The 18,742-nt window shown below is 28.7% G+C and overlaps 3 protein-coding genes across 4 annotated transcripts; 2 read left to right on the forward strand and 1 right to left on the reverse strand.

Annotated features, from left to right (window-relative positions):
- Positions 1 to 1,189: 1,189 nt before the first annotated feature.
- On the forward strand, positions 1,190 to 2,886 carry LOC101511689 (uncharacterized). Its single transcript, XM_004505361.4, has 2 exons — positions 1,190 to 1,705; positions 2,607 to 2,886. The coding sequence occupies exons 1-2, from the start codon at positions 1,258 to 1,260 to the stop codon at positions 2,657 to 2,659; spliced, it is 501 nt and encodes a 166-aa protein (XP_004505418.1). The 5' UTR covers positions 1,190 to 1,257; the 3' UTR covers positions 2,660 to 2,886.
- A 6,718-nt stretch (positions 2,887 to 9,604) lies between these two features.
- LOC101512008 (uncharacterized) lies at positions 9,605 to 11,540 on the forward strand. The gene is made up of 4 exons (XM_012717178.3): positions 9,605 to 9,990; positions 10,426 to 10,612; positions 10,740 to 10,833; positions 10,956 to 11,540. The coding sequence occupies exons 1-4, from the start codon at positions 9,650 to 9,652 to the stop codon at positions 11,270 to 11,272; spliced, it is 939 nt and encodes a 312-aa protein (XP_012572632.2). The 5' UTR covers positions 9,605 to 9,649; the 3' UTR covers positions 11,273 to 11,540.
- Positions 11,541 to 14,455: 2,915 nt separating this feature from the next.
- On the reverse strand, positions 14,456 to 18,368 carry LOC101512332 (pentatricopeptide repeat-containing protein At1g03100, mitochondrial). 2 transcript variants are annotated; one of them, XM_004505363.4, is made up of 3 exons: positions 17,717 to 18,368; positions 17,511 to 17,572; positions 14,456 to 17,056 (listed from the first exon to the last, which is right to left on the reverse strand). In XM_004505363.4, exon 3 carries the CDS (start codon positions 17,000 to 17,002, stop codon positions 14,648 to 14,650), a length of 2,355 nt encoding a protein of 784 aa, XP_004505420.1. In that variant the 5' UTR covers positions 17,003 to 17,056; positions 17,511 to 17,572; positions 17,717 to 18,368; the 3' UTR covers positions 14,456 to 14,647. The 2 variants fall into 2 exon arrangements, with proteins under 2 accessions (XP_004505420.1, XP_004505419.1); XM_004505362.4 differs by having other exon boundaries at positions 17,511 to 17,575.
- Between the last annotated feature and the right edge of the window lie 374 nt (positions 18,369 to 18,742).

An 18,742-nucleotide genomic window follows, 5' to 3' on the forward strand; every position in this document is an offset into this window, starting at 1 on the left:
TTATTAAGAGTTGAAAATATTAAGTCAAAGAAAAAGTTCAAAACACAAATTGTAAAATAAAATTTATATATTTGAATATTAATATGTAACATGTTTTAATTTAAATATAAATAGTGTTAAAATGTAAAATGAAATTTATACACTTAATAGGAACCTCCAAAAGTGTTCCAATAATATACTTTTACCATTTTCAGTAAAGTAATGAATTTTGTCAAAATAAATAAATAAACGGTGTGGTATTTATTAAAAATGGTAAAGATCCATGGTTTGAATATTTTTTTTGTTTCATATTAAGTGCAGTCAAAAGAAATAGTTCAAAATATCATGATTAAATTTGAAAAATCGTATATAATGAAAAGGAAATGCTTGACAGTAGTACTTAGATATTAAAGTATTTTGCTTTTACTTTGGGGGAGGACAAGGACAATAATTAAGGGCAAGCTAAGCATTGTAGATACATTATTTTAGGATGTACTATACTACTAACACAGCTTGGAGCTTTCAAGATAAGTTATAACATACGTCAAGCAAAGGACCAACAACTACATTCATTCATAAGCATAAATACAAATCATGGTAAGATTTACTAAGTTTTTAGATTTTAAGTAGGGTAGTAATTACTCTCTCCATTATAAAATATTTGTCACTTTTATTATTTTATATAGATTAAAAAAATCATATCAATTAAAAAGATATATGTAAAAAAGACAATATATAGTTATTATTGACTTGATCATAAATAAAAAATAGAAAATAATAACTTAGAAATAATGATACATAATACTAATTAAAACATAAAATTGACAAGAAAACAATTAACATTAAGTACTAAGAATTGAAAGAACAACAATTTTTTAAAATAAATATGTGACAATTATCACGAGACAAAAAGAATAATACTTAATACTTATATATATACTATAAAAAAAATAATTGATATACATCTCATAAAGTGTATATATGTTGAGAGGAATAAAAAAATAATAATATGATATACAAATAAAAATAAAATAAAATGAGTGTATGAAATTTTGAAATAAATGCATATGATTGTTGCACTCTAAAATAAAAATGCAACTTGCAAACTATGAATGACCCACATAGAACCAAACCAAAGTCACCAACCAAGGGTAAGATAGTAATTCGAGAAAATTAATTGACAACCTTATTTTCTTAAAGTGTCTTTACATTTTCTGTGTCAAAATTGTGAAAAGCAAAACACCTTAACCTTAAACCCCTCCATGTTCCTTTCTCTTTATGGCATTCTTCAACACTCCATCCTCCACAGTCATTTTATCCCTCTCTCTCCTCTTTCTCTTTCTCTCTCCCACATTTTCTCTCTCCTCTTCCACCACCATTCATGACCTTCTTCGCTCAAAAGGGTTACCAGCTGGTCTGTTACCAGAAGAAGTAAAGTCATACACTTTCTCAGAAAATGGTCACTTAGAAGTGTTCCTTGAATCACCTTGTTTAACAAAGTACGAAAACAGAGTATACTTTGAACAAGTTGTCACTGCTAATCTCACCTATGGAAGCCTCATTGGTGTTGAAGGGTTACAACAAGAAGAGCTTTTTGTTTGGTTACCTGTTAAAGATATCATTGTTGATGATCCATCTTCAGGCTTGATTCTCTTTGACATTGGTCTTGCTTATAAGCAACTTTCTTTCTCTCTTTTTGAAGTTCCACCTCATTGTAAGCCTCAAGGTAAATTTTTTTCATTGTCTTCTTCACTTTTTTTTTTCAATTCATCCCAAATTCATTATTTTTATTAACAAGATTGTTTTTTTCATAGATCTGAGACTACCCTTTTGAAAATTAATTCCAAATGCAATTATGCACAATTTTGGGTCATACTTTACATAATTGAATAATTAAATCAATTATTTGATTTTGATCCTTTCAATCTACTATTTTTGCTTGAGTCTTAATTACTGTTTCTATTAATATTGGACAGTTTTGTTTCTATTATTTGGCATTTTGTGTTGATTGTGGTTTACTGTTTACTGGTTTATGATATTTTGCACTATGAGCTTGTACTATGAAATAAACAATGTTTTTGTCAGTTACTTTCATGACTCTTGTTACAGAAACTAAGTAGTACTTAACTATATTTACAGTAGTTAATTACAGTAATTAACTTTGTTGCTATTGTTATTTGTTTTGTTTTACATTCCTCTTAAAAAAAACAAAATACATTAATAGAGACATCTTCACTCAACTTTTGTATTTTATAAAACCAAAGAAAATAACAAAGAAGAGAAGAAAAATTAATTGAGAGGAACTTTCCTTTGTATAATTAAAAGGAAATGAAGAAAAATATAGTATATTATTGTACATATAATATTTGTCAGATTCATGAGGGTTCTGCAGCATTACCATAGTATTTTCAGGACATATATGTATGTAAGTCCAAAAGGGGTGTGGGGCTAATTACTGATTTTATATATATTTTTTATATTTATGTTTTTGTTGTTTATTGGTTGTGTTTTTGTCATTATTTTCAACTTTGCGGACATTTCTATTAAAGTTTTAAAAAAGGACAAGACTTTTGTTTTTTATATATATGCATTTTTCATGTTTGAGGCTAATTGGTTGAGTTGTGCAGGTGTGATGAAGAATCATGTGAGGAAGGAGAAAGGATTTGAGGCAGTGAGATAGAAAAAAGTTGCCAACTATGTTTTCAGGCTTCAGTTATTGTCTTATTTCAATGTCATCATGTTTATATACTTTTGGCCTTGCAAGTTGCAACTATAGTTCAATATGTGTAGGTTTTTTTTAGAGGAGGTTGGTTTAATTAAGAGCATGTAAAGATGTGGGTGGGGAGTAAAAAAACCCCAAGGAATCTAATGTTCTAATCAAATTTACAACTTTCTAATTTTTGTTCATTCATAAGTTATTGGTCTTTCTAGGCATGTTCATATTACTTTTTAAGGAGTAACAGATTGGAACAGTTGGGCATGTTTCTTGTAAAAAAATATATATAATGGTTAAATAAATTTTTTATCTTTATAAATATATCATACTTTATTTTTAGTTTCTTTAAAACATTTCTTTAAATAAAAGTCTCTAAAATATATTCAATTAATAGTTTTGATCTCAGCTATTAAATCAATTTATGTGTATATTATTTGAATAATAAAATATTATAAGAATATCTTTTAAAAAGTTTAGAATTTTTAATGGGAGGGGTCAATTAATATGATTTTTTTTAAAGTTTTTAGTGTTTTAAAATTTATATTTAATTAATTTTTTGTTAAAAAATTTTAAATTTTTGAAAGACATGTTTTTATAATATTCTAAACATATTTGTAAAAATTCATTTAAAAATTTGAACAATAAACATGAGTTTTCTTAAAAATAAGAATCAAAATTGTTAATTGAAAATATTTAAAAGATTTTTGTTTGAAGAAATTTTTTAGAGGAACTAAAAATAAAATATAATCTATTTATAAAAATAAAAATTTATTTAATCCAAAACATAATCACCTCTTAGGCCCAAATAATTGTCTCAATTGTGATGCTGAGGAGTATGAGTTGAAAAAAAAAAATCAGATTTCTATTCAAAATATATTAAATATATAAATTATTACTTATTAATAATAAAATATAAAACTAACTACTCAGAATTAACCCAACAACTAATATATATTTTTAATATCAATAGAGCTTTGTATTATGATGTTTACATTCCACTTATATATACACATATAAAGCGTATATGAATAAAAAAACTATTTGAATAAAAAAAAATCTATATTTTAGAAGAATTTTTTTACAGATAACGAAAATAATGAACTTTTAAAAATTGGGAGCACGATCTCTAGTGTACATATATCATAGCATTGTATTTTCGCAATTGTGTTCTTTAAATTTTGAACATCAAAATATAAAAATCATACTTAACATGTATTTTCTATGTTTCTTTTTAGTTATTATTTTTTTTAAATAAACTTTTTATGAATTAAAAAACCATGATTTTACTTAACAAATAAAAAATCATGATGAACTTTGAGACACTTGAGAGAGAAAATTCTTTCTCTAAAATTGTTACATTTTTCAAGGTACTTCTTTCTATTGGTTAAATTGTATACATGATCTACTAAATTAGATAGAGTCTGCAAAACATTAAAGGGTCTTATATGAATTTCAATTATAGAAATGAGTATATTCAAAGGTGTGTATTAGAGAATTTATTAGTAATTTTGCATACATATGATATGTATTTGTATCTATATGTCTCTTACTTTTTATCTTTCACAACATATACATTTTAAAAATACAAATATAAATTAAATAACACCATATTCGATTGATAAAAATTTGGATGTAAAAAATGTATTTCTCTGATGAGTTATTGAATTGCAACGGCAGAAAAGTATAGTTTCCATAGTAAAGTGTTTGTATTTGGGGTTTGGCTTTTCTCTTTGGTAAAAGGTTAACATTTTTATTGGTAAATAGTATACTAGTAGAAGTAGCACGTGGGTGATGGAACTACAAATTAGGAAACGAGGTTTGTGTTGGATCCAAGGGGCTTTACGTCTTCACGCGGGAATTGTGGGCCAGTCACGCTTGAATTAATTTATCTACGCTTAAATTAATTAATTCCAATAAAATTCAAGGTTTTTAATAAGATTTAGATTCAAAAATACAAAGTTTCTTAAAATTATACTTTGGTGTGGCCCACCAATACTGGCCTCTTACTTTTTTGACTTGTTCTTGTTCAGCCTCGGTTTTCCCCATAGCACCTTCCCAAATGTACCCTAACTTTAACCTAACTGTTTTTATTTTTTTATTTTTTTTATATAACAAAAATGTGATTCAGAATTTGACATGAAAAAAAAATTATATTTTTAGATATATACATATAAGAGGCTTAAATATTCAATATAATCAAATTTTGGAATCTAATCTACATATATCTTAAGTATGAGTTGAATTAAAAATTAGTTTAATTAGATAATAATAATACTTTAATTAATTATTTTTAAAATTTAAAACATAAAAAAATGATCTATTAAAAAATAATTTAATTTATGTTAAATTTAAAAATTAATAATTAAATTTAAAAATATGAATTATTGACATTATTGTTCTTTTATAATATCTAATAAATTATTGTTTTAAATTATGAAAATTAATTTAAATTTTTAAAATAAGTATAATTTGTGTTACAATTTATTTTTCATTTACATATAAAAATTAAAATAAAATTATTTAGTTAATTATTTATTTAGCTTATCTGATAAATAAAATAAAATTATTTGGTTAGTCATAATTATCTTAAAAAATTTAAACTAAAATTATTATTTTAATGGTGTCAATAAATTTTATTTAAATATAAAATAAATTAATTACTTTGTTTTTTTGTTAACTTATAATATTTAAAAGTATTATAAGTTAATTTTGAATATATATATATATATATATATTATTTCAAAAAATTAATTTTGTTGTTTAAATATGATACACAAATATATTATATCATAAAGAGATGTGTATTAGATATATATGATATGATAAATAATGAATATCTAATTAATTAAATATTAAAATTACTTTTCTGAATCAATAAAAATTAATTTCAAAATAACTTCGACAGTTTTTAAATAAATTCTCATAAAAACTATTTTTTAAAATATAAAATTCAAATATTTATTAAAAAATTATAAAACAAATGAATTCATTACTTTTATTATTATTATTATTATTATTATTATTATTATTATTATTATTATTATTATTATTATTATTACTTTTTATCGTATCATATTTTTATTTTATCATTCACACCAAAATGACTCTATATAACTGGTGACAAATTTATGGCATTACAATTAGGGATGATAATAAGTTAGGTCGTCCGTCAAATGTCTATGGTTTGACTTACTTATGGTCTGACCTATAAAAAGGATAAACTTTGGTTATTTTTAAAGTCTATTTATTTAAATAGTTCAGGCTTATAAAGAAGTCTATGCATGATAGGTCGACCTATATATATTTTATTATTTATTAATATTATTTTTTATTATTATTATTTATTAATAATATTATTTTATATTTTAAAGTCTATTAATTAAGCAATCACTCAATAGTCATTCTATATTCGGTTGCGATTCTATATTCGGTAATCGTTTCATATTCGATAGCCATTCAATTAAGCAATCATTCAATAGTCGTTCCATATTTGTTTGAGAGGTAACAATGAGTGTGTTTGTTTCAGAAAAAAAAAATATATATATTCTTTGAAACCAAAAAAATCATTTTTTAGGGTTTAAAGAGTGTTTTGTTCAGATTTTAAAAAAATTATTTTATTAGAAGATTTAATATATATAAATATGTACATTAGTATTGATATGCAGAGAGTATCATGTAAATTGGTATGGATAAAGTATGTAGCTTTATACGTGTATAGGAACTAATTATATAGATTCATTTTGTTTTTTTGAAAGGTTGTTGCAGTGCATACTTAGTTATTATTTTATTAAGTTTGATTATAATTTTATTAATTTTCTTTTTATATAAAAATATAGTTTAGTCTATTTAAAAAAAATATAAAATATAACATTTAAATGTTTTAATATAAATAAAATTTTTAAATATGCTTTTAGATAGGCTTTTAAAAAGTCATACTAGACCGGAAAAAAAACCTATGATAAGTCGTATGTCAAATTTAAACCTATAAAATTAATCATAAATAACACTCAAATGTTTTGAAAGCATGACATATTTATACTCCTAATTACAATGCATGACTATTCTATTTTATTTATTTTTAAATGCCACATGACTATTCTTAATTTACGTAATAGCTAGTGGCTACATTTGAGGTGACATTCGCTTTGCACAACCCATCAATTCAAATAAAATAATTTAAGTTACATGAGGTTGGCTTAGTGGGTTTTACAGTAAATTACATGACAAGTGATTAATGATATAAATGCCAAAAAAAATATTTATGATAGAATAAAATTATTTAAAATAACAAAAAATGATCAATGTTATTCATTCGAAATAAAAGCTTATTGTCATATTGATTTTTACGAGAAAATCATAATCTGACTAATGTGAATGAATATGTTGAAATTTAAAACAATAAAAACTTAGATTTTCTTTGACTTAAATTTGTTATCACCGATGACATTTGTAATGGAGGTTGAGACAAAGACTATATGCGGGTCAAGTTTGACAAAACTCAAGAACCATTGGAACAATCATATTGTGTTTGATGGATAAACTTACTCAAACGACCCAATCAAAACCACAAAACTGTCGTTGCCTTTTATCATCTCTAAACAGCATGAAACCATCACCATAAAGTTATCACAATAAAATCGGTATTTTAATTATTGGGTTTTTATTTTTCATTTCTAAACTCATGCATTATTGAATGATAATTACTACTAATCTCGACTCTATTCTCCAATGAAATATGACTAGAAGAAGTGAGATGACAATGAACAGAGGCAGAACCAATATTAGATAGTAGGAGTGGCCTACTAGATTAAAATATTCATCTAACAATTAAATATATATTTATATCAACTAACTACATTAATAATATATCAAAACACAACATTTCTCATGCATATCACCAAAATAACCTACAATAGAATCTACACAAATCTTTATAACAATTTTACTTCAATGTTTACTGCAAGGTCAAAAATTCATCTTCTATCCTTTTGGGAATTGTAGGATTGACTATATTTATAGTTCGGAAGAATATGAGATATGGTGGTAGTATTCATTTATTTTTGACAAGAAGATGTGGTGGAAATGAAAACAACACCGTTAATTATTATTTTTTATTGATAATATTTGTGTTATATAATGAGATTCAATATCTCAATTTCTTTTGCAAAAAATCCAATTTATTTTTAAAAAATCACAAATCTGGGAGTTCATATAATTTGGTTGATTGCTATCTTTAAGTTCAACAGACGAAGAAGCTTTTAATTAAAATAAAAAACATTCATTGCAATAAATTTATATATAATAAGTCATAAGTTGTTTTTTACTTTGGCATCATCTAATCACTTTAAACGATAAAATTTAGGGGCAGTATCGATTTTCATAGGATTCTTAATTTAAAAGATCTTATATATTTTTTAAAAAATATTTTTCATATGGTTCTTAACATAAAACACACATATGTAGTTATAACAACCTTAAGAAAATTATAAATTTAATAAAATTATAGTTGATTAAATTAAAAACCATAGAAAAAGTATTTAAGAAAATATATCTAAGTTTTTCCTTCTTAATTTAACTAATTATTGTTTTTCAATATTAATAATTTTCTCAAAGTAGTTAGTTATAGATTTAATTGTACTTTTGATCCCTCTAATTTCTCAATTGTGTGACTTTGGTTTTTCTAGTTTAAAAAAGACCAATTTTGGCTATCACATTTTCTTCATTTTAATTTTGTTGTCTCCCACTTGTTTTTTTTCCAATTTTTTAGTGATGTGACATAATATTATAGATTTTTTAATGATTTGACATGATGAAAATTATTATTTTTAATTAATTTTTTACAAAAAGAATTATGTTAATAAAATTATATTTACTTAATTAAAAAACTAAAATTAGAATCTCCAATTTTAGTCTTAGTCTATTTTTCCGTTGTTTTGAAGTTTCTATAAATTTCTCAACTATTTTCATCGTCATATCATTGTCATTCACTAAATTTCAAATTTCAACTCCACTAAAGCTTAGAAAAAGAAGACTTTAAAGCTCATTCAAAGAGATTAAAGGAAAACACGAGAAGATTCTGACTTAGGTACTCAATAATCAATAGAAAGCACAACAGTTTGAGGAGGAAATTTTAAGATTGCTCAAATTCCAATGGTGATAAAACAATGAAGGTGGAAGAGAAAATCACAAATAGAATATATCAGTAATTATAATTCAAACTCTGATTCAGGTTCGGATTCATAAGAAGTCCAACCATTTTAATTGAAAGTATTTGGACTTAAAGAGCAAATAACAAAGAATGGAAAGAGATAAATAAAAAACAGAAAAGAAGGAGGAAAAACGTGAAGGAGAAGAAAAGAATTAAGTAGAAAGAAAAAGAAGAGAGAATGAAGAAATAAAAACGAAAAAAATGAAAATGATATCTAATATTATAGAATTTAATTGAAAAATATTCAACTATAATATTAAGAACATTTAATTGATTGTTATTCTTCTTCAATCTAATATAAATTTATGCTTCATATTGAATTATAGAGATGTTATATTGTTTTTTTTAATTAAATAAATATTATTTTATTTTATTTAATTAATTAAAATAATAAATTTCATCATGACATGTCATTAAAAAGTTCATGAGTCATATCATATATATAAAAAAAAAATATAAAAGGATGTAAAATCAGAAATAATATAAGTGTGAGGACCTCGTTTTAAACCGAATATCAAAATTACACAGTTAAACAATTAAAGGTAAAAAGTGAAATTAAGCCTAAATTATAACCACAAGAGTATTTAAAATGATATGAATTAAAACCGGTGGACACGTTTCATGGGATTGGGGATACGTCGTGACGTGTGACTCTATGATTATCCAAAAAAAAATGTATAAATGCAGAAACTATAGGATACCATTTAAATTATCTACTACTCTGTTTCGTGTGCCCTGATTGGATAATGGGTGGGGGAGGAACCATGAGGACGGCAGCCAAACTCGCCGGTATTGGTGTCGCCAGGTCTGGCTTCAGATCGTCGGCAACGTTCCCGGTCGAGCACTCTGTTCAGAACGCGTCGCGTCCGTCATCATCGTCCGCAGTTTTATCACAGGGATCTAAAGCAGCCGAGGTGAAGCCGCTACACACGGCGGTGTCGGGGGACTTGACTGACTGGGAATTAACTGATGCCGGCGATCTGTTCATGTCAGGTGGGGAGCCGACTCCGAGAGTGGTATTTGGCGATGTCCCTACCTTTCAGGAAGCGCAGGAAGCCACTGCTGAATTGAAGGACGCTATTGATCAGTAATTTTTTTTAATCAATTTTAAATTTCATTTATTTCTGATTTTCATTTTCAATTTTCAAGTCTTCGTTTTTATTTTACTTATCTCAGATTTTCAGTACTGACTTAGGGTTTTTTTTTGTTATTGATAATAGTCAAAGGGTTTTTTAAGCTAAGTTAAATTAACTTCTATTTGAAATCCTATTATATCTCATTTCATATAATGAGTTGTTTAATTACACTATATGTCTAAAGATGATTATTTTCTCAGTAAATTTGGATATTGTTATTTGTATTGCTGGAAATTGACTTATGTGTGTATGTTCAATCGGAGTATTTTGTTTTGTTCGTGACAAAGTCATAACCTTATATGTTAGATTTTATTATTGAACCTTCATTTTATTTTTTCTGGTGAATTATCTTGGATCTGTATTATAATATTGGTATCTTATTTCAGAATTTACCTTTCACCTCGTTACTCTCAATGTGAGGGCTCATCTCCTGGTAGTCAAGTATCTGTTGTGTCTCCTCCTGCTTTTGAGCCAGTGTCCAAAGCTTGTCTCGTTGAAGCTATTTCAAGTCCTTCAGTTCCTAAGCATGCCATTCAGGCTTTTCAATTGCTTAGCACAAGTGCTGAGGCTCAGGTAGTATACATTATTTCATGTTAATATATCAATAGTATTAGCAATCTTGTTAGTTATGTGTAATATATCAAAATATTTTTATTAAGTGATGACTTGGGATTATTCACTTGTCTTTGGTCTCAACCAGACTGTTGTGCAATCCATTGCTTGTGACCCTAATATATGGAATGCTGTCATGCAAAACCCTGCAGTCACTAGTTTCTTCGAATCACAGCTAGCAGGTAATCATTATTTAACTGGTTTCTTATTTTCCATGCCCTTCTTGATCTTTACTTTATTTTGTTTGCTTTATCTTTTGTGCTGGATTTTCATGCAAATTTTGTTGCGATGGTTGATTTTAAAGCGGTGGAATCAACAAATGGTGCTGCAATTGCTGGTTCTGGAACAGTAGAAACTCCTGAAAAAGAGGAAAATCACGAGTCTCACTTGGAAAATGGTTTCGATTTTATGGGTACTCTGCAGAATTTGAAGCTTACAGTTACTGAATGGGTAAGCAGAATGTCCAATTTCTTTCAGAACATATTCCCAACAGCTGACAAAGGCAAATCGTCAGCTGATGCTGGTGGAGCCAATTCCACGGATTACAAAAATTTCATGGGAGGAAGTTTCATGGGATTGGCAATTATGGTTATAATGGTTGTACTTATGAAGAGAGCCTAAACACTCACTAGGCAAAATTACAATTCGTCGAGCTTTCTTGTCGTTCTAAATGCTTGTAGTTATATATGTCAAATAGATTTGAAGCAACAACGTATGAAATGTGTAGGTACTCCTTTATGTATTTCTCTTAAAACATCCGAAAGCAACCTCTGCTATTTAGTATGTTTCTAATTTCAAAAATAGGTCTGTTGGAGTGTCGGTGCACTTCTATTTGCATCAATTCATGAAATCGGTCCTTTAATTTTAAAATTTGAATATTTTGATTTCATATTCTGATTTTTTAACTAAAAATAACTGATATGACTTGTTTTAAATAATGTACTATACAATAATGTAGAATGATTTGAATTTATAGAATCGCAATAAAATTTTATAAAAATTTAATTTTTAATTTCAGAAATTTTTCTTTTTTGTAATTTAATTAATGTCATATGAATAATTAATGTATATAGATAATTTTGTACGTCACATTCAAAAATTTTAGGGAGGTATTAAAATTGTCTAATTTTAAAAAATACACATGTTAGTAAGAAATTTGACATGATTGATTTAGCTTAATTAAAATATCACGCTTATTTAATAACTTATCTGTTTTGAAGGAATTGTTAGCAAAATGAGGATTAAGTAGGGGGTGAAGTTTTGAGGGTCATTTACACTTCCACGGAGAACGAAAATGGATTGAATTTTTGATAAAAGTGAAGAAGGAGAAATTGCACTATATCCCATGATTTAGAGGACAGTGTTCCCCATGGACCAATTTGAACATTTTTACCCCTACATAAAAAAAAAAATTGGAAAGGGAGAAGTACGGTAATTTTAAAACTATTTTTGGAAATTTAAACACAATAACTTGAAGTTATTAGCTTTTATTCCTGATTTATCACATCAAGATAAGTAAGCAGATATGGATAGCATTGTACTAGTAGATATGGATAGTAGGATAAGTGATGGTGATGGATTGTAGAGTGAAGCGTCCAGCTTAAACTTGATTTGAGGGTTGAAAAGGGTTTACAGAAGCTTCGTCCATGCTTTGGAGTTTTGGCTTCATTGGTGCATGCTAACTGTAGACCAGATATTATTAAAAATAACAAGTGGCTGAGATTGAAGGTGTTATCAGTTGTATATTTTTTTTTTTTTTGGTAACTCTATCAGTTGTATTTAAATGAGGAATCAAGTATTTATTTAAGAAAACTGCCGTCAACAAAAATTAAAGGGTAGATATATTTTTTATTGTATAAAATGAGTCATTTTTGGTATTTGTAAATGTTTTTTATATTTGTAAATGGAATTATTGTTTTGGAATGTGACTACTAGAAAATTGTTCTCTAACCCCAATTTTTTTTATCTGTAGTAAAATTAAAACTAGGGACTATACTGCAATATTTAGAAAACTTATCAGACAAGAACTAGTATACAATTTCAAAATGGAAAGTATGAAGTGAGATAAAAGAATGTATACTATATGGCAATTTTCCAGGCAGCAACAAATTGTATGGCAGTTTTGCTTATTATAAAGATAAAAGGCAGTCAATAGGAATATCACTAAATCACGGGTTTATTTAATTTAGCATTGAGGTAAAAATAGTAGAACAATGACTTTGCAAAAGCAAAACTAGATGACAAATAAATCAAAATATTAATTGCAATCAGAGAAAAGCATAATAAGAATATTTAATAATATATGGACCTAAAGATGATGTAAAAAAGCAGTTCAATGGAGAGGCCATTCTAAATATATATATATATATATATATTTATATCCGTTTTTCTTTATGTATTTAACAATTGAATCACATTTTCAACATCGAAACAAAATGCATAAATTGGTATCGAAGCTGAAGGTTTCAAGATACCATTCTCTAGAGGAAATATAACTTCTAAATTATCAATTTACTTGATTAATAAGTATTCTGTCAGGTTCTTATCCACATACGTAAACCACTCTGATCAACTAAAGCCAAGAACTACACTTTATTTTATAATCTAGAAATGAATAAAAGAAAGAAAAAAAGCTGAACGTAGTTGCATTAAAGTTCTGGGTTTTAAGTTTTTATGACAACAGGTATGGAAGTATAGTTTTCTAATAACATTGTGCAGCCGAAGAAATCATCAGCAAAAAATGAAAGAAAAATTATTGAGGAGGAGACATAATAAGTTATTATATCAAAATCTTCTACTTTAACTCAGCTAATGTATTGACACTCAGTTTGAATAGTGATCTGGAGAGGAATGAATATGAAGAGAACAAAAAATATTGTGAACCTTAGGGCCTATTTTCTTTGTGAAGCAGTTTTAGTTTTAGTATTCTAAAATATGCATTCATTTTAACTTGCTAATACAAAGATAAGACTTTTGAAGTGAACTATTGTGATGGAGATAAGATGAAATATTATATAGGGATGATGCATTTCTAAATATAATGAAAACATTCTTTTGGCATTTTCATTGTTTTTGAAAATGAAAAACAATTGTTTACTTCAAGTTGGAAATAGAAAATATTTTCACAAAATAAACTGATGAAGATAAGATGAAATATTATATAGGGATGATGGGTTTCTGAATATAATGAAAACATTCTTTTGGTATTTTCATTGTTTTTGAAAATGCAGACACTTGTTTACTTCAAGTTGAAAATAAAATATTTTCACAAAATAAATAAGTCCTAAAAACCTGTTTACTTTTTATTTTCTAAAATGTTTCATTTTAACTTGTAGCAAGATGTAATACCTCATAGTTCATGCTGCCCTCTGTTGTAGTTCACAAACTCATCCTTGGGCTCCTTGAGTGCTACCTCGTTTTCCTTCTAGCATGCGATGATTGCTTTTTCCGACAGAGTTGACTCAATGTCACTGCCAAGTAGGATGCCATGAGAGGCTGAGCTGGCTATCAAGCCGGAAGTGGACAGTGAATTGTATAACTGAGTGGGGGAGGGATGGGGGAAACGGCGTGGAAGGGATGGAGGGAGGTGTGGGTGCAGAGAGTGGGGCAAAAGGAAGGGTATATTGGCAATACTCCACCAATGTACCACTACAATTGTGCATGCTATCCACTGTGTTACTGGTATCGATTGCTTCTCTTGGATCAACAACCATGAATGTGTATCCGCAACAACAATCTACACCCTTTATATTGTGTTTTTATAGGCCACAGGCTCTTCTATTTGTTACCTAAAAATAACAGTAATGAAGATCTAAAACTTCCTGAATATTTTCCATAAAACAGTGTTGTTTTGTTCATATTGGTAGTACATTAGTGTTTCTCCTAAACATCTAAATCTAAATCTAAAGGAGAAAAAAAAAAGAAAAAAAAGAGATTCAACTGCCTAAAGTCATATGAAGATTTGCCTAAAAGAGCTAATCTTTGGTTGACACTTTCTCAAACCAAGCCGATCCACCTTTTAAAAGCCAGGGCTGCTTCCCTTTTGTTTAGTTGTGATTCCGTCTGAAATTTCGGAGCCTTGCCTTTGTAAAGTGTTTTGTGATATTTCAAGAATAGCATTCTGTATTTGTACTTGTCAATAAACATTTTTCCCTTTTCCATCATTGCCACAACTTCATTGGCACGAGTGAAGAATCCACCCCTCACAAATGTATACAACACAGAATCAAGAAGTTCCTGATCAAACTTCATGGAGGACGAAGAAGCAAGCGCTTTCATCTCACCCCACAATTCTGTTACCTCCAGATATTTCCCCCCGACGGCAGCATACCCAGTGACCATAGAATGGAAAGTTTGTGCATTAGGTGAGTGACCTAAGCTTCTCATCTTCTTTAGAGCCTTTTCTGCATCTTGCATTAGTCGCTTCTTACAAAAAAAGTGGATTACATTATTCCAGTCATGAACTCCACAATCCACTTTCTGTCCTTCCTTGATTTCCTGCACCAGCTTTGTCACCAGTGCAGCTTCATCTGTCTCTGTAACACTTTTAGTCAGCATGCCAGAGTACTGATGACTAACTTTTGGAATCCTAGCTTCTTTCATCTCTTTAAAAAGTTGGAGTGCTCCCTGTGTGTCTTCCTGGAGCACCCTGGATTGGATCATTGCCTCATAAGAGCTAGAGCCAAGCTGGATACCGGCCTTCCTAGCATCTCTCAGAAGTGATGTCACATCTGCAGCCCTATTTGCCGCACAATATGCTTTCAAAAGAGAAGCATATACAGATGAACCAGTTCTAACTCCAGCTAGTCGCATCTCATCAAGAAGATCATGTGCTTGGTCCAACCATCCAAGTGAAATGCACGAATTAATAACATGAACCAAGGCTGAATTGTCATTGGAAAATGGGGAGTCTTCTCTTTCTGCCTTGAGAAGAAACACCGCCAAGTCCTTGGTCTTACCAGCCTCTAAAAAATATTTGACTAATTTCACATAAATTGTTTCAGTTGGTTGTAGTATACCATGTACGGTTGTAATCAAATCAACCTGCATCTGCAATTTAGCAAATAAAGAACCAAGAACAGCTTTTGACTCCATTTCAAGTTTTAAGAAGTTTCGATCTTTGGAGAACTCCTCATAAGATAAGGCAGTATTTCTTATTAGCTGGTCATTTTTTACACTCTCCAAATCTTTACTGTTGCTCAAAATATGCACAGAAGCTGATCTAGGAGAATAGTTCTGATCAATTTTAGCTGCGTCTATCATGAATTTAGCAGATGCAAGAGAATTTCTTGCTTCCTTTGCTTTTTTAAGCATTTCTAAAACCATGTTGGATGCAGAATCAAGATCCCCAAATTTCAAATGGCATGTAAGCAAACAATTATAGAACTGTCGGAACTGTATATCAGTTAGGTTTGAAGCTTCCTCAATATGCCTTTGCAGCTTCATAAGCTCTTCTCTTCGTCCATTTCTCTCATATACACGTGCCATTGTTATCAGCAAGTTTGCGTCAGCTTTGACACCAATTCGAGGCATCATATCAAGAAGCTGCTCTGCTTTCCTAGATTTCTCAAATACAAGACACCCTGCCAATGCAATATTAAAAGCATTGGCATTTGGTTTCATGGCAATCAGAGGTGCATTACTCTTTTTACGAGGATCCACTCTGTTGTATTGGAATAAATAACCTATTTCAAGAATCAACTCAGCAGCAAGGAAACTTCCATCAGCTGTTTGTGACATGTGTGCCAAAACTGCAGACCAAGCAGTAACAGGAGGAAAATGCTCCATATCAATCATCTTTCTTAAAATAGTTGATGCCAGAACTGGTAGCCTGACTTTTGCAAGGCCAATGCTAAGGTAGATAAGCAGCTCCTTCTCTAACAAGTCTTTTTTACCATCTTCACTAGCACGTTGTACCAATTCATAAGCTTTTTGTAGCCATTGCATATCAAGGCTTTCTACATAGCTAGTTATAATCTTATTGAAGAGAGATTTTCTGGGAAATCCCTCCATGTGCTTATGCTGCTCAAGTAACTTCCATGAATAATCTAATTTGTTGCCATTGATAGCATTTTGTATTTCCATACTAACTTTGGCAGGGTCTTGAGCCTGGACCAGGATTGTTTCGGCCATACTTGAGATATATAGTCCTTGAAGGAAAAATGTATTCTTAAATCCTAGTAGAAATGCCTTTGAACTTGACTTGGCTAAACAAGGGCTAACAAACTTCACAATAGACTGGAGATTTCTGTTATTTGAAACTTGGGCTGTGCCATAATTGCAATTGGCAATCATGAAACATAAAACATAGGGGAGATCTGGTCCTGTTTTGAGCCTTCGTATTGCAAGCATCTTGAATTATCAGCAACTTGCGAAATTAAACATCAGATTGAAGTCAATGATGATCTGCACATTAATGAAGTTAATAAATCAACCATAAACTTGTAGATTCGTATAAAAAAGCTGTAGAAGTCAGTAAACCCAATTGTAAAAAAAAAACAGTCAAACAGTTGGAATAATTGTAGAATCTCCAAATTCCAAAGATAATGTCACTAGAAAAGTATTAAGGATGCTAAAGAATGACAAAAATCAGTTGAAAAGTCAAAATTTCAGAGTTTAACTACTTCAAGCAATTCGCAAAACATTATTTCGTGTAATTAGCAAATGACCGTACATATTTTCAGTTTCATCACCAAAACCAGAAACCTAAAATTGAAGTTTGAACCTTGACATACTATACTATATAAGAACTTCAACATTAAATCGTAAAAATATGCTAATCAAAATCCCAGAAACCAATTTGAATGTACCACTGTCTCACTAATTATTAGTCAAAAACAAAAGTTTGTCTCACTCTCACCAGTATAAGAATCTTGTCGTTGGCAATAAGTTGATTGTAAGAAGGAGCATTTAAGTTGATATCTTCTGCAACAAGTGACAACAATAAATAGTTATACCCAAAAACTTTTTAGGGGCATTTTATCAAGCAGGTTATAGTCACTAGCTCTGAGTCTAAAAAATGAAGAATCTGGTTCGTGTTCTGGCCATTATGCAAAGTGGAGTTACCTTGATATGAAAAATAAGGTGAATGAAGGGTATTGTTGAATGTCGCCGGTGGCAGTGGCCGGTGGGTTAAGAGCAGAAGACCAAAAACGAGGCGAGTCTGTATGTCAGTTCACCTTGCAATTTTTTAAGGTGTCAATTTCTTTCTTACACTGTCTTCGGAATCGAAAGGGAAAAGAAAAGGTTTACAAAGGAAAGAAAATATGCATTATAATTATTTTTTTGATTTTTTTTCCAATGTTTAGTTAATTGTGAGAGAAAATGAAAAATATACGGTGAGTTCCATAAACATTTTTTCTGCCCATCTTTGAAAGAAACGAACCAACCTTTTCTATTTCTCTCAATTTTAGTTCTACTTTTTATGTCTTAGTCTACCTTTGGGGTGTTCTTTTATCATTTTAATAGCATACAATTTATTTTCTCTTACTTTTTCCCACAATGAAAGAAAAAAATTTATACTATGCCTCTCTTTCCTCTTGTTTCTATGACCTAGTTTGAGACCCATGCCATGCACGAAAAATGATTGCGATTAAAGTATATTTAATATCTCAATTTTTTTAAAAAATTGTAATAAAAATCACGTAAAAAACTATAAATTCCATTTTAAAATTGTATATAATATAGATATAGATTTCTTTTTTATTTTTATCACTTTTTTTTTTTTTATGTATTTCTGTTAAGTTTGAGTGAGACAACTATAAATTCATATTGAGTTTAAATTCATGTTATTCGAGATACGAGAAATTTCGACTAAAAAGAATTTAAATCTAATAATATTTGGTTATTTTGATGACTTACAATGGAGTTATATTTAGTGATGTAAAAATACTTTAATACGTTTTAGTATGATATGTTCTATATTATAAAACTATTATTTTTGGACCAAGTTTCTCAACATCGAAAAATGTAATTTTGTTAAATATTTTTATTGAATTTTAATTTCATATTGAACATCAACTTAATTTTTATTTTAATAATTTAGTTAATTTTAATTTTTTTTTTCTTCATATTTCTTAGAAATACGGGTGT

The sequence above is a fragment of the Cicer arietinum genome, chromosome 6, assembly GCF_000331145.2.
Source record: "Cicer arietinum cultivar CDC Frontier isolate Library 1 chromosome 6, Cicar.CDCFrontier_v2.0, whole genome shotgun sequence".
Taxonomy (NCBI): domain Eukaryota; kingdom Viridiplantae; phylum Streptophyta; class Magnoliopsida; order Fabales; family Fabaceae; genus Cicer; species Cicer arietinum.